General features: G+C 37.3%; 1 protein-coding gene across 1 annotated transcript in view; it reads right to left on the reverse strand.

The window, feature by feature from the left end:
* Positions 1 to 13,497, reverse strand: part of LOC104471925 (atrial natriuretic peptide receptor 2-like) — a 34,452-nt gene that overhangs the window by 12,903 nt on the left and 8,052 nt on the right. The window contains 9 exon segments of the mRNA XM_010087432.1: positions 1,021 to 1,162; positions 2,784 to 2,905; positions 3,761 to 3,903; positions 4,121 to 4,214; positions 5,306 to 5,453; positions 8,207 to 8,279; positions 10,575 to 10,720; positions 12,359 to 12,461; positions 13,084 to 13,188. Of these exon segments, the coding sequence (XP_010085734.1) occupies positions 1,021 to 1,162; positions 2,784 to 2,905; positions 3,761 to 3,903; positions 4,121 to 4,214; positions 5,306 to 5,453; positions 8,207 to 8,279; positions 10,575 to 10,720; positions 12,359 to 12,461; positions 13,084 to 13,188 (1,076 nt within the window).

The raw sequence follows: 13,497 nt of genomic DNA on the forward strand, positions 1-13,497 counted from the left end.
TGCTCAACTGTGTTGCACTATCAGCATTTCAATCTCTAATTAAATTCTAGTTCTTTATGTTCTGCTGGCTATGAAAGTCACCAGGAAATAGAAAGCTTCTGCTGGGCTGGAAACATGGCAAGAAAAAGTAAGAGAAAAGGGCCACAAAACATCTTGTAGTACCATTCTGCATTTTCCCCTATCAAATGTTCTCAGCAAACTACTGGAACCAACCAGACAGAGGAAGCATTATTGTTATGAAATAGAATACACCAAGAACACAGTGATTTTCATACTTCATACATAAAATTCATGCAAGAACCAAGAATTATAGATAATGTTTTTAAAAACCAAGTTCAATGATTTCCCCATTGGGTTATAATTCTCTGAAAATACAATTGTAATCCCAATTATCTGAAAAGTGGTTGGACAGAAGCTATCCATCACTGTCAAGGCTAAACCTGATATCCAAATAAGACATTGCAAAGTGATCTCCAGTAAAGGCTTTCGAACAGAAAAACCTACCCCTATTTTTATTTTTTCCTACCCCTATTTTTTCTCTGCAAACCAAATATTATCACTGTGTGTGTGCAACAAAATAATGTACTAGCACTAATTATAGAATTATGGGATGCATATGTGTCTTATGACATCCTTGAAAATTCATGCTATTAACTTTTAAGGTACTGCCATTGTTTAAAACAATCTACTATTTCATAAGAAACAGAAACAAAAAAAGGTTTTCTAGATAATAGCAGATCTTTATACCTTTTTTATCTACCAGTCCAGAGTAACTTCTTATAAATCATTAGACCAAGTCTACCTTTATATAAAGTCAGTGAATTCAGTATTTGGTTATCTACCTTGAAAGAGAAGATCCTGTGATATCTATGCTGTTCTGTATTCCAGGATCAATCTTTTAAAAAACACAATTAAACATATACCTGGGGTGACAGAATTACACTGAGCTGAATTATAATTAAAGAATACTCAATTTGAGATGAGATTATTAGGTGTGAGAAAAAAGGAAAAGTTAACTACCTGAAGACGTCCGTCATAGAATTGGGTTCAAAATCTGAAAGGGAATGGATTTCAGGAGCTGTGTAAGTCTGTATCAAATGCTGCTGGTATGAGCTTGATTCCTCAGGAGAATCTTCTTTTCTGTATGACTGCAAACCATAATCTAATATGGAAGGAACACGAAGCAAACTATTCAGTGGGTACTTCTCTGAAATGTGCAGTAGTAGACAGTAACACAACTAGTCTAAAGGAGTTAGTTTTCCCTATTTGAAATACACAACTTAGTCTAAAATTAGCATGTGTCTGGTGGTCTTTCCCTTCTAAAGCAATTGCAACTACAGGACCTGGAAACCAAATATTTGGGTGAGACTGCATGACAGTGGGGAAGTTGAACAACATGGCCCCTTCCAATCAGACTTAATTTGTGGTTTTATAAAATTATATTCAGAGAATAGGCTCACTTCAGTGCAAGAGTTAGTATGAAAATGTTCTACTTGTCCTCTGATCCTTACCTATGGTGGCAGGTTGCTAGAGTAATTATGAGTTAGACAGACTAGAACTACTGAAAATAAGATGGCAGGCTTTACTTGCACACCACTAGCTTCAGAACAAAGGCGGCATAAATGTGAAACAGCTTTGCAGCTATACTTTTAGCCTAACATAGAAGAGATTCTCACCATGTGACTCAGCACTGGAGAGGAGAAAAAAACAACTGACTTCAGTTTTCTTTCTGATATAAACAGCAGTCTGCTGAGTGCATGGGAAGGCAGGATGCAGATGTCTGTTTTTGTCTGGAGTGATCTCTAATTAAGATGGTCCTAGAGTTTCATTCTTTATGTTGGAGATCATTGGAGTTTTTCAAATAGCTCCCACATTGGTTATTTGTAAGGTTTTTTAACATTATCACATCCAGTTAAACCATGCATATTTTAAATCTCTGCAGTGCTACCAGTTGACTTCTGAACAATTTCCCAGAGATACTACTTAATTCACAGGAGCTGTGCTGAAGTGTTGCAGTTGATGTAATCCAACTATCTCAATTTCTTTATGCTTTTCTTCAGAACAAGCTCTAGGCAGTTCTGAAGGCAGCAGGATAATAAGCTGGAGAAGCAGGCATGGCTCTATGGAGGGGCCTTGGTCATAGGATGAACCATTGAAAGACAAATATGTTGCTGCCGTTTTTAAGATGGCTGCAGGTTGTAGAGTGTGATAACTACTTTGGGGAGGAAGTAGAAGAGATGATCATTGGTTTCATTCCCTTTGGCAGCTGCAAACTAAACTCGACTGTCCAGTGGTTTTCCTGTCCCAACAGGCTGTCTTCTTGTACCAAGAGCAGACCAGACCTGTAGCTCTGTCTCTAGGGGAAGTTTTGTGCACAGGACTGAAAAGCCCTGAGGTGAGGCTGCCTTTCTCCATGAAACTACCTTGTGTTTACCAATCAGTCAGCATTACTCTGTGTCTTTACAGCACTGTCCATGGCTCAGGTTTTCTCTCTGTATCAAAACTGAGAACGAGACAGAGTTTCTGCTCAGGCTGATGTTAATAGGCTCCATCATTTGTGGGATCTGATGTGTGCATCAGTGACATATTAAATGACTTGACATGATAATGTACCCAGAAACTTGCTTCAGAACAGGGCACTTCTAATGAAGGCTGATTTAGTCAGCATTTCCATATGAAATGTCAATATGGAGGTGCTTGGGAGAAGTGTTGAATGCGAGATCTATATGCATTAGTGGGTTAGCTGGACAGTTTTGAAATTTTCGTTCTTATGTTCTCTTTACCTGTAATTTTACAAACCCATCGGTCATCGATCACACAGTTACTAGACTTCAGCCGTCCATGATACATTTTGTGGTAGTGAAGATAGGCCATTCCTTGTGCAATATCTGTAGCAAAAGAAAACCTGAAAGACAAAACCCAACAAGTTATAGTATTTCCACTAAACCTTCACTCAGGAGTGTCTCCAAAGCCTACTGAAGTTGACAGAAAGCCTCCCTATGACTGCAATTTGTGTCCCCATGCTCATTTTTCCAAAACACTTAAGGTGGGTTGCTGAAAGCCCTTAGCTCCCACTCAGTTGTCAGAGTCCACAGGCCTTTAGCCTCTTCTAAGACAGTTGAGTTTCTTCTAGAAATTCCCAATACTTTTCTATCTTTGAGAGTGCTTTCATATGTTTACAAGAGAAACTATATTTTATTAAATTTCTCACTTTCTTTGGAGGGTGTCCTCCCTTATGCTGTTTTTCTTTGCTGAAGGCAAATACCAGGGAGAAGTAGAAAGAGGAAGCCAAGAAGATTATTCACAAATAAAAATGTCATTGCCTTTGTAGAAGTCTCACTGACAATGTGACCTCATTTTCTGTATTGGTAAATATAATAAAGCATCTGTAGGTATGCTAATCGTTTCAGCAATATGTCTTCATAAAAAGAGATGCAGTGATTTTTAATTAAATGGGAATGCCCAAGATATTTGGGAAAAAAATGAGGTAACATGGGAAAAAAGGTTTAAAAACAGTTTTGCAGTATACCTAGAGGTGGGTTGAAAAGTCATTGGCTTAAGTGCTAAATAGATGATTGCTCAAAAGTCCAGACAACAATTTGGGCTGTGTTTTTGAATTTGCTTTCTTTCTTTCTTCTTCATTCTCTCCATATCACAGTGCAGGTCTGTCTATCCAAGGACTTAGTCTAAAATTAGCATCTTGTCCTAAACAGCACATAGCACAGTTTGTGTCATTTAGCTTTTCAAAAGTTTTTTCTACCTGAAGCCCCAGTTCAAAGGAATGTCTTCACTGAGCAGAACATCACTCAGGCTGCCTTTGGGGCAGTATTCTGTCACAATGGCAACATTTGGCACTTCTATACAACCTCCAATGAATTTGCAGAGATTGGGATGGTCAAGTTCCTTGTGAAAATCAACAGAAATCACATCACACCAGCAAAAAAACCAAATGCCTTACAATATATAGAGAAAAGTAAAACAGGCATAAAGAGATTTTGATCTGGTGTCAAAGCAAAGTTTGAAAGAAAGAGGAATATGAGTTTACAGTCACATTTGGACAGATTGTACTCCCTAAAGAACCAGTGTAAAAATGGAACAACACACACTTCTCAGATTTCACTTCTTACCTCACTTGCTTTACTTCTTTACGTATGGATTTGGACAGTGTGAATGCCTTCTTCACTATTTTCTTTATGGCCACTGTTCTACCATTGCTGAAACAGAATAAAATGCTATTCACAGTGTTTTAGGCCAATTTAATAAGCCAGACAGACTACAAAAATTGATGGGATATTGTTTCTAGAGTGAGCAGTTTCGTATTTCTAGAGGTGACAATGTAAGCATGTCCATATATGGGTGTAAATCTGCAACTGAGTACTAGGTCTGGTGTGTAGCAGATGTAGATGCTTTGCCAATGTGACTGAATGCCCCATTCTTACATCTTTCACCCTTGATGAATGTGTTTGACCTTGATTCATCTGAGGAAGATGATGATGATGATGATGAAAATATCATTCAGAAATAAGCAGCAAAAATGTTTACTGTAAAATGTCTATGCTGGACACAGTGTCTCATAAATGAAGTGGCTTTGATTTTCAGAACAGTGATCTGTGCTGAAAAGGCAGTTGCTCCCCCAGCCAATGATCCTAAGCTCTTCTACCCTGCAAAGCACAGATCCTGTCCTGTGTATTCAAATGGTAGGTATTACTTTCATCTTTGCACAGATTCTGCCTCTACCCCCTAATTATATTATTTTTATGGGGAAAATTGCCTTCTGGATAGCAAGATATGGCTGTACTGTTTGCCTATATAGTTATATGATGTGCACCTTTGTAACGTGATCCAGAGGTGAAATGCTCTGTATCTTCAGTTACGTCAGCTGGTTTAAGGACAAGAGTTTGAATGTGCTTCTATATAGGATGCCACTCTTTACTGCGTAGAACCTAGCTGTGCTCTGCCTGCATTTTAGAAAAAGGGCTGCATAAAAGCCTTAGTTCCAAACATATTTGAACTGTAAGGGCCATTCATTAACAGATGCAAGACACATTAGGCAGTCACAGCCTTTTAACAAGTCCTCAAGAGAAAGGGAGAAATGACAACCAAAACAGAAGCCTGGCTATAAGGTATTCCACAGCCAATATGTGGCATGTAAGCCAGAAGATTATATTAACTTCCTGGATTTGGCCTAACGAGAGAAATGCAAGCTTTTGCATTACCTATCAACAGTAAAGTGGCAAGAACCAGGAAACACGGTGAAACTATAGTATAGTAGGTACCACAGTAAATGAGTAGTATATTGACTTACTATCTCCCAGTCTGAGTGAAGTACTGTTTCCTGGACATGTTAGCAGCTGCTGTGCAGGAGCTAAAAGCAGTGATACAGCTGGCACTGGAGTCATTGGGTGCTGGGGGAGCACTCATCATGCTTCCTGTTGCTGTCCATACTATGTGATCTAAATGGGATGTGGGATCAGAAAAGGCACCTGAAGATGCATATTACTGGCAAGGCAGAGACTCCAGAGGCAGAAAAATATATAGCATTCTCCAAATCTTTACATCTCAGATGGTCTTGTTAACACTTAAGACAGAAAACCATTGCTTGGAATGTGACTGCTGGATAAAAAAGTAAAAAAGTTCCAGAGGTGATTAATTGCCAGAAATCCTTCCCACTAATCTTCAGGATTTGATGCAAATTTCATTTCTCTGCTCTTGGCAAGATTAGCAGTCCTTGCTGCTGCTTAAATGCCAAGGACAGAACCCAGGGAAACAGAGCAAGCCCTGTGCCATACTTTAACAAGTCTATTTGGAGCTCCTAGAAGACTCTAAATTACAGGGATGTGGGAAGTGATTCTGACACCAGAGTGAAGTCAGAGAAGAGCAACAATACAGTCAGATGAAAAAAAACCCAAAAAACAACAGTGATTTCAACGTTTTTTAATCTCTCCTGAGCAGCTCAAGGTAGCCAAATGGATTTCAAAACAAATTTAATGAATTACATATAATTTCAGCATCTCCAATTAAAACCCAGATTTAGACAATTAGTCTCAGCATTGCTGCAATCTTTCAAATCTCCCTGGTATCAGTATCCAATAAAGTGCTGCTGAGGAAGTTCGCATCTCACCTTGCATCAGGACTGCCATGTACCCACACCACAGTATTATCCATATGTAGTTCAAAATTGCATTGACGTGTGGAGTCTTTCTACAGCATTCCACCCAAAAGTATATTGAGGTCCCTGAGATAGCTTTCAGAATAAGAGTGTGTATATATATATATATATTTCAATATATATAAATCTATATATATAGTGCAATGCAACAAAAAATGAGTTATATTGAAAAAATAAACCTAATTTTTTACAGTACAGGCTACATACTCTGGGTGCAGCACTGCTGATGTGCTTCCCATTAGATAATTTTACATTTCAGGCTACTATGGGTATCTCTGGACAGCTCTGTCTAGAGGAGACATACTATCTGTTTCCAAATCATGATATTATCAGTCCTCATTACTCTTAAGTTGTTAATTATCACTCCTAGGTCTTAAACAGTATTGTTGCTTCACAGGCTCTTCTTCAAGGAAACTATGTCTTTCATCCTGGATTTTTCAAATTAAATTTTAATGTGTTATTTTTTGATCATGCTTCTAATTTCCTTCAGTCTCTTTGTATTGTTTCTCCACCCGTGTGATGTTTAGAGAATCATAGAATAGTTTGGGTTGGAAGGGACTGTAAAGAACATCAAGTTCCAAGACCCCTGCTACAGGCAGTGACACCTCCCACTAGACCAGGTTGCTCAAAGCCTCATCCAGACTGGCCTTGAGTATCTTCAGGAATGTGGCATCCACAGCTACCCTGGGCAACCTGTTCCAGTGCCTCACCACCCTCACAGTGAAAAAACTTCCTCCTAATATCCAGTCTAAATCTACCCTCTTTCAGCTTAAAGCCACTACCCCTCATCCTATCGCTACACTCCTGGATAGAGAGTCCCTCCTCATCTCCCCTGTAGCCCCCTTTAAGTACTGGAAGGCTGCTAGAAGGTCTCCCCAGAGCCTCCTCTTCTCTAGGCTAAACAAGCCCAATTCTCTCAGTCTGTCCTCATATAGGAGGTGTTCCAGCCCTCTGATCATCTTCGTGCTCTCCTCTGGACTTGCTCTAACAGGTCCATGCCCTTCCTGGGCTGACCTCTTCTAATTCACTATCAGCTGCAAATTTTCTCATGATCCTTTTTGATATATTGAAAGATACTTCTTGCGTGTTCCACTTCTGTTTTTACAAATCTGGATTGAAATTCAGTTTGGTTTATGTACTCAAATTAATTTCTAAACTACTGTTCTTTACTACAGCAAGGATATCATATAAAAACTATACAGAAATTAAGGTTCAAGTCCAAGGCTGAATGTATCTCTACTATGTATTAACACAAGAATGTCTTGACTCTTCTACTAACAACACAATGACATAACACAGATAAAGTAGACATCTTTTTATCAATTCCTCACAGAGAAAGTGAGAGAGCATCTATAACCACAGACCTATCAACTTCAGTAGACTTCTACAGATTTATCCTTTCTGAGGGCTTTCTTTCTAAATGCTAAAACAATGAACAGTAGAGTAAATAATCTATCCCTATTTTAAGTACAGCATAGTAAAGCATATAATAACATCTGATTTTATTCTTAGCATGTTTAATTAGAACCAATTAAATCATATTTTATAAGTAGAAGGTGAAATTAAAAAAAAAAAACTCCACAATTAATTACTTCTTGCAGCAAGTCTGTCACAGATAGCATACACTGAGAGAAATTAAGATCTCTTTATATTCCTCATTATATTTGTGCAAATCCAGGGCAGCTTAGTGAGACCAGTTATACAGAATGATACATCCTCTGAAGGAATTGTAATTTATTTTGTCCAACTCCAGAGGTTACCTGTTTATTTTGGGACAGGCTTGTCTTTTTTAATTGACAAATCACCATAAAAAAGAAGGAAACTATTTAAAATAACTTTGACAACTAAAGTTTCAATAAACAAAAATATCAGTGATCAGATCACAGAGGTTAAAGGGATTAAACTTTGTATATATCTTTCACAAATTGGTTCACCTTTGGTAAGACCCTTAAAACATGAAGATGTAGTTATGATTGAGATTATTTTTCAAAATTATTACAGAAACTGATCATAGTATCGAAATGACAAGTTACTAACCTTGTTTGATGCAGGTGAAGTCTATAATCCATCTTTCATCCCAAAACATCTTTTGTTTCTGATATTGAAACAACTAAAAAAATAAATCAAATTCATTCCTGATACAGCCCTACTGACTCTGAAGGAATTAATCCACAATTTTTTTTTCAAATATGAAAATTTTAAAGTATCCAAATGAATTCTTATGTTTAAACATCTATCTTATTAGTAACATTAAAACCAAGAGTATTAATAACAGGCTTCAAAGAAAACAGCATCTAGTAAACATCTTTAAAACTACATTCCATAGTCTAATTACATGTCATATTTTGCGTTGGCTACAAACTCTCCATTACTGTCAATACTTATGCACTACATTTACATCTCAGCCTGGACGTCAGATGAGTGGTTTACATCACCTCATATAATGGAAATGTCCTATGCTACGTGAGTGCATGACAAAAGCACACTACCTCCCAACCCCAAGATAAGGAGCAGTATATCTTATATCCTGTAACAGAATTAGTCCCTGATCCACAAATGAGGTCACATTATGTCAAATACTCTAGAATAAAGTATATTAGGCAGGGATTCTGTGGCTACTTTGTAAAGAAGGCATCTTTCTGTAGTGCTGACATACAAAACTAATGTAGAAAGTGTAAACACATGCTTTCAAAAGAGGAGCAGCAGATTAAATTATACAGCTGTTATAGCTGCAGTCAATGCCAAAATGTCAAACCAAAGCAGCATTTTACCATCATTATACCATTTTCTATAGTGTGGAATTTAATATTAGGAATTATACATTCATTGAAATGAGTAACAAAAGCCCAAATAATATGGAAGGAACATAGCGTGGACATTCTGTCTATAATTTGGTAGAAATTTATAACAAACATAGAGCTAAAATTAAGTCACCCCATTTATTTCAAAAGGTTTTTGAGAAAAGACATCTACATTTTATCTTGCAAAGGTATGACTGAATAAAGAAATATTAGCTAGAAGTGACCACTAGGCTTGCTACAGACACTGATATCAAAGGAATCCTCTCTTCTACTTGAATGATTAAAGAAGGCATTAGTTTCCCAGATGGTTATTTTCAAATGGTATTAATTACTGGATTGGATAAAGGATGTTTCCTATCTTGTTTACTTACCACCTAAACAAAATGTTAAACAAACAAACAAGAAAAAGATGCTACTGCAGAAGTTAACAGGAATAAGTATGCAAAAACATAAGAAGAAAAAAATAAACCTCAAAACCTACAGAAAAATAGCAGAAATAATAGGTAAATTTTGCTACAAGACCTTTAGATAAACCTATGCAAGGTCAATATACTCCAGAGCACTTGCCTTCTTCAGATGCTCAATGCAATTGCAGTACAAAATGGAAAGAGAAGGAATCCCCAAGGAAAGAGAAGCCTATTGATTTACAGGATTTATAGACTAAACCCCAAATAAATTATGTTACATACACAGTCAATATGATGACTCTACAATGGCCATATTCACCCACTGAATCCTTGTAATGATATTCAGAAACGTAGTTTTTTTCAAGATGCAGACACATAAGAAATGTAGATCCTCATTCCCAGAAGTATTGTGAAGTAATAATCCATAATAGCATGCTGTCTTCTCTTTATACAGACATTTTCATTTAAAGGTATCCAAAACTACTTCTCCTATATTCATACACTCCTCTCTCCTCATTTCTTTTTTGTTTTTCCTTCATGAGCCTGTTACAATAATTGATAACTATTATGCAAAACTAATCACTTTCAACTGAACCAAACTGGTTCAGTTACAATAAGAAAATGAGCCTATTTAAAAAAAAAAAAATAAAAAAAAAAAAAAAGAAAGATCCTCTTCTCATTATTTCTTTTGAGAATATTTCAAGTTGAATGTTCTCCATTATAAGTTGTATTTGGACTCTGAGATTTAATAGCCTCTGGTGGAGCTAATCCCTTTCTGAATTTACCTAATTTGGTTTTGAATTAATTTATATTTCTGGCCTCCCTAGCATTTTGAAGCAGTTCATTTTGTAACAGAGTCTTATTCTGAGTGAAAAGTACTTTTACTTTGCTGGCACCCCATAGTTCCTATGTTATCAAAAAGCTCTTTTTCCTTTACCATCCCTTTCTTACATTCCTTTTCAGTCTTCTTACAGGATGAAAATTCCTAGCCCAATGAGCCTCCCCTCATAAAGAAGCCAAAAAAGTTGCTTCCCTTCCTTCTGCTTTTTTCCATAGCACACAGGTTCTGGATGCGGAAGAAAAATCTATGCCTCTACTAAGAGAGAGTTCCACTGTAACTCGCTAAATCGTGAAAGTAAGAGAAAGGAAATAGAAAATGAGAGAAAGGAAATAGAAAATGAGAGAAAGGATACTTACCATGACTGTCAAAATGAAGGCAGTGCAGACTAAGCATACTGGTAAGGCAATTGCTATCCTAGCATCTGCAGACAGTGGGCATTCCCCACAATCTGCTGGACAGATAGAACAGCCTTCTTCTTCCTCACAAAAGCCATCTCCACAGACTGCGTAGAAGAGGAAACACACGTCAGAATATTTTAAGGCAGTTTCATCCATCCATGAGGTTATATTTAGATTTAAACACATGGTTCTTGAGCTGGGAAACCTCAGAGTACCAAAAAGAATAAATTTTGAAGAATCTGGAGAACATCTCAGCAGTTGAAAGAATAATCTGAACTTGTAAAGTGATACAGGATCTCTTTGATCAAATTGTTAATGACATCAGAGCCTTTGACATGTTCTGCGTATAAATCACTTCATCCCTACTCTGTTTTTCATTGTCCATCTGTTTTTTCAGATACTTAAAGTTCCTCAAGGAAGGCATTGTCTTTTCTATTCTTTGTACTTAACTGGCCCTTGAGATCCCCAGAAGTAGGCAGCAGCAGAAGACAGTGGGTACTGCAGAATGAAAACTTGCAACCCATACTTCAAGGATTTATTTTTCTCCAGGGTCTTATGAACATTATCAGCAGTATCAGATAAGATTTAAAACAAAAGCCCTAAAGGACAAAACTCCTTCTCCTATGTCCTGAATGGTGTTTCTGTTTTACCTCTCTCACTAAAATAATATCATGCTGTACTTCAGCCTTCTGAGACCAGCTGAAGGTATTATTCTGTCACTATGTACTATATTTTTTTTAAAAAAGCCTCAACAAAACAAAATCCACTGCTCAGTAATATTTCTGCCTCAATCCATTTGATTCCAGTATAATACCATGATAATCACAGAAGTCACTTTGTGCCTCAGGGGTAAAGCTGCTTTTTTAAAATTTCTGATAAATTTTAAGTTTCCTGGAAAACTCAGATGCAGTTGCCTTGAAATGAATAGCAAATTCTACAGCTAAATACTTCTATCCACACTGGAGTTGCTTTGGTTTTTTTTTGGTTTTTTTGGTTTTTTTGTTTGTTTGTTTTTTGGTTTTTGGTTTTTTTTTTTGGGGGGGGGGGGTTGTGTTTTGGGTTTGTTTTTTTTTTTTTTTTTTCCATAACATTGGGAAAGATATTCACAAACTTCCAGAACAGTAGCTCACAAGAGTACTGTGATGACATTCCTATTTTACCGAATACTGTTCTTCAGGTTGTGTGTCTAATTTATTAAATGAAGTCCACTTTTTAAATTTTACATTGCTAAGAGAATTTTTACAGTTATTACTGCTTCCCTGCATACAGCTATACAAAAGTGAATGGAAGACTGGTGCCTTTGGGAGCAATTGAATTATAACGTGAACAAAGGAACCAAGATGGGTTTCTGCTTTTCCAATATGCTTAAGGCTAACCTAGTCCCCTTCAGATGCAGAGTGTCCAGGTCCTCACAACATACCATCTGGAGGAATATTTTCACATCCCCATGAACTGCAGACAGGCCTTGTAGTACCTGAAGCTGTTGGTCAAGATATGTGACTTTACCTATTTGACAAAAGTGGCTTCCTACTGTTCTAGATTCATACACAGGTTAGAAGCTCAAGCACTTTTTCAGATGTTCACTGTTGTGTGAAGAAGAATTGTAGGATGACTTTTGTGTATTTTCAATGGTAAGGGGAGATAGGAGTCCCTTTTGCTCTTGGTAACCATGCCTAATTGATAAAAGCATTGTGATTTGCAGTCAATAAGCAATTCCCTCACATCTTCATTTTATATTATACCTACTGCAGGAAGGACTGTGGTTTTTGCTTCCAGAGCAACTTGCATTCTCCCAACTCTGATGTGTCCGATGAGAGAAGTCACACCCACGTGAACTAAAACAACCTACCAAAGAAGTGAACAAAGCAGCAATCATCAAAACTTCACTTGCATACAGTAGGCTATTATAACAACTACCCAACTGTGGTGTCTTGTGGAAGAATGCGTGCATTTTTTCCGAATCAGGAAGGACAGGTGTCCTTGACTGCAGAGACAAATAGAAGCAGGAGAGACAACTCTTGTGGGAAAGGCAGGTTTGATTCATCTCCTGGTGTGTATTCTTTTCACTAAGCAGGGCTATAAGCCTATGCATTCTGCCTTGTTTGCTTCCCTGTTACTTCTGCTGGGTAGAAGCTCCCTAACGACCATATTAACCTGCAACACAGTCAAGCCTGTAGTGCAATATATTGTTAGCATAGGCCTTAAATGGACAGTTTAGGCTATTCTCTTCCCTTCCATCCCCATTACTTCTCCTAACTACCTAAGGAGCAGTAGTGTGAAAAGCTGTTACTTCCAAGCCAAGTCAGTTGGGAATTGATATTACTCAGACACATGCATCACTTATACACATACCACTGACAAATAAATGAGATGGAGAACATGTATATGAACTGCACTAAACTACTAGCAAGTAAGCTCTGAAAAGAGCAAACCAGGAAAAATCCTGTATGCAATAAATGCACCTTACCTTGGAAGTCCAGTTTCTTTGGCTCATTCTTCCAGCCGTAGACAAAGTGTGAGTAAATATCTGGCCATCGTCTGGGATCCACGGACCACATATTCCTCCTCTACCCTTTATCAGACATATTGGTTACGTCAGCAAACCACAACACAATGAAAGTCCTAGATCCTCCTTTTTTACTTTCTTAAGATTACTTGTGTTCTCTAACAGCAAATACAGTGATACTTTATAACCAAACCTATTAGAATACCAAAGCACAAGCAACACTGTTCTGTGATAGAATAAGAGATACAATGAGAGAAACAATTTTGTCTCTACTAAGTTAAAAACTCATAAATACTGTTGTTTTTTAAAACACACAAGCCAAAACATGATCCCAAATCTTAACTGCAGTAATGCTGTGAAGCTAATACACTCTTT

This window comes from Pterocles gutturalis, unplaced genomic scaffold (assembly GCF_000699245.1).
Source record: "Pterocles gutturalis isolate BGI_N339 unplaced genomic scaffold, ASM69924v1 scaffold10641, whole genome shotgun sequence".
In the NCBI taxonomy this organism is placed as follows: domain Eukaryota; kingdom Metazoa; phylum Chordata; class Aves; order Pterocliformes; family Pteroclidae; genus Pterocles; species Pterocles gutturalis.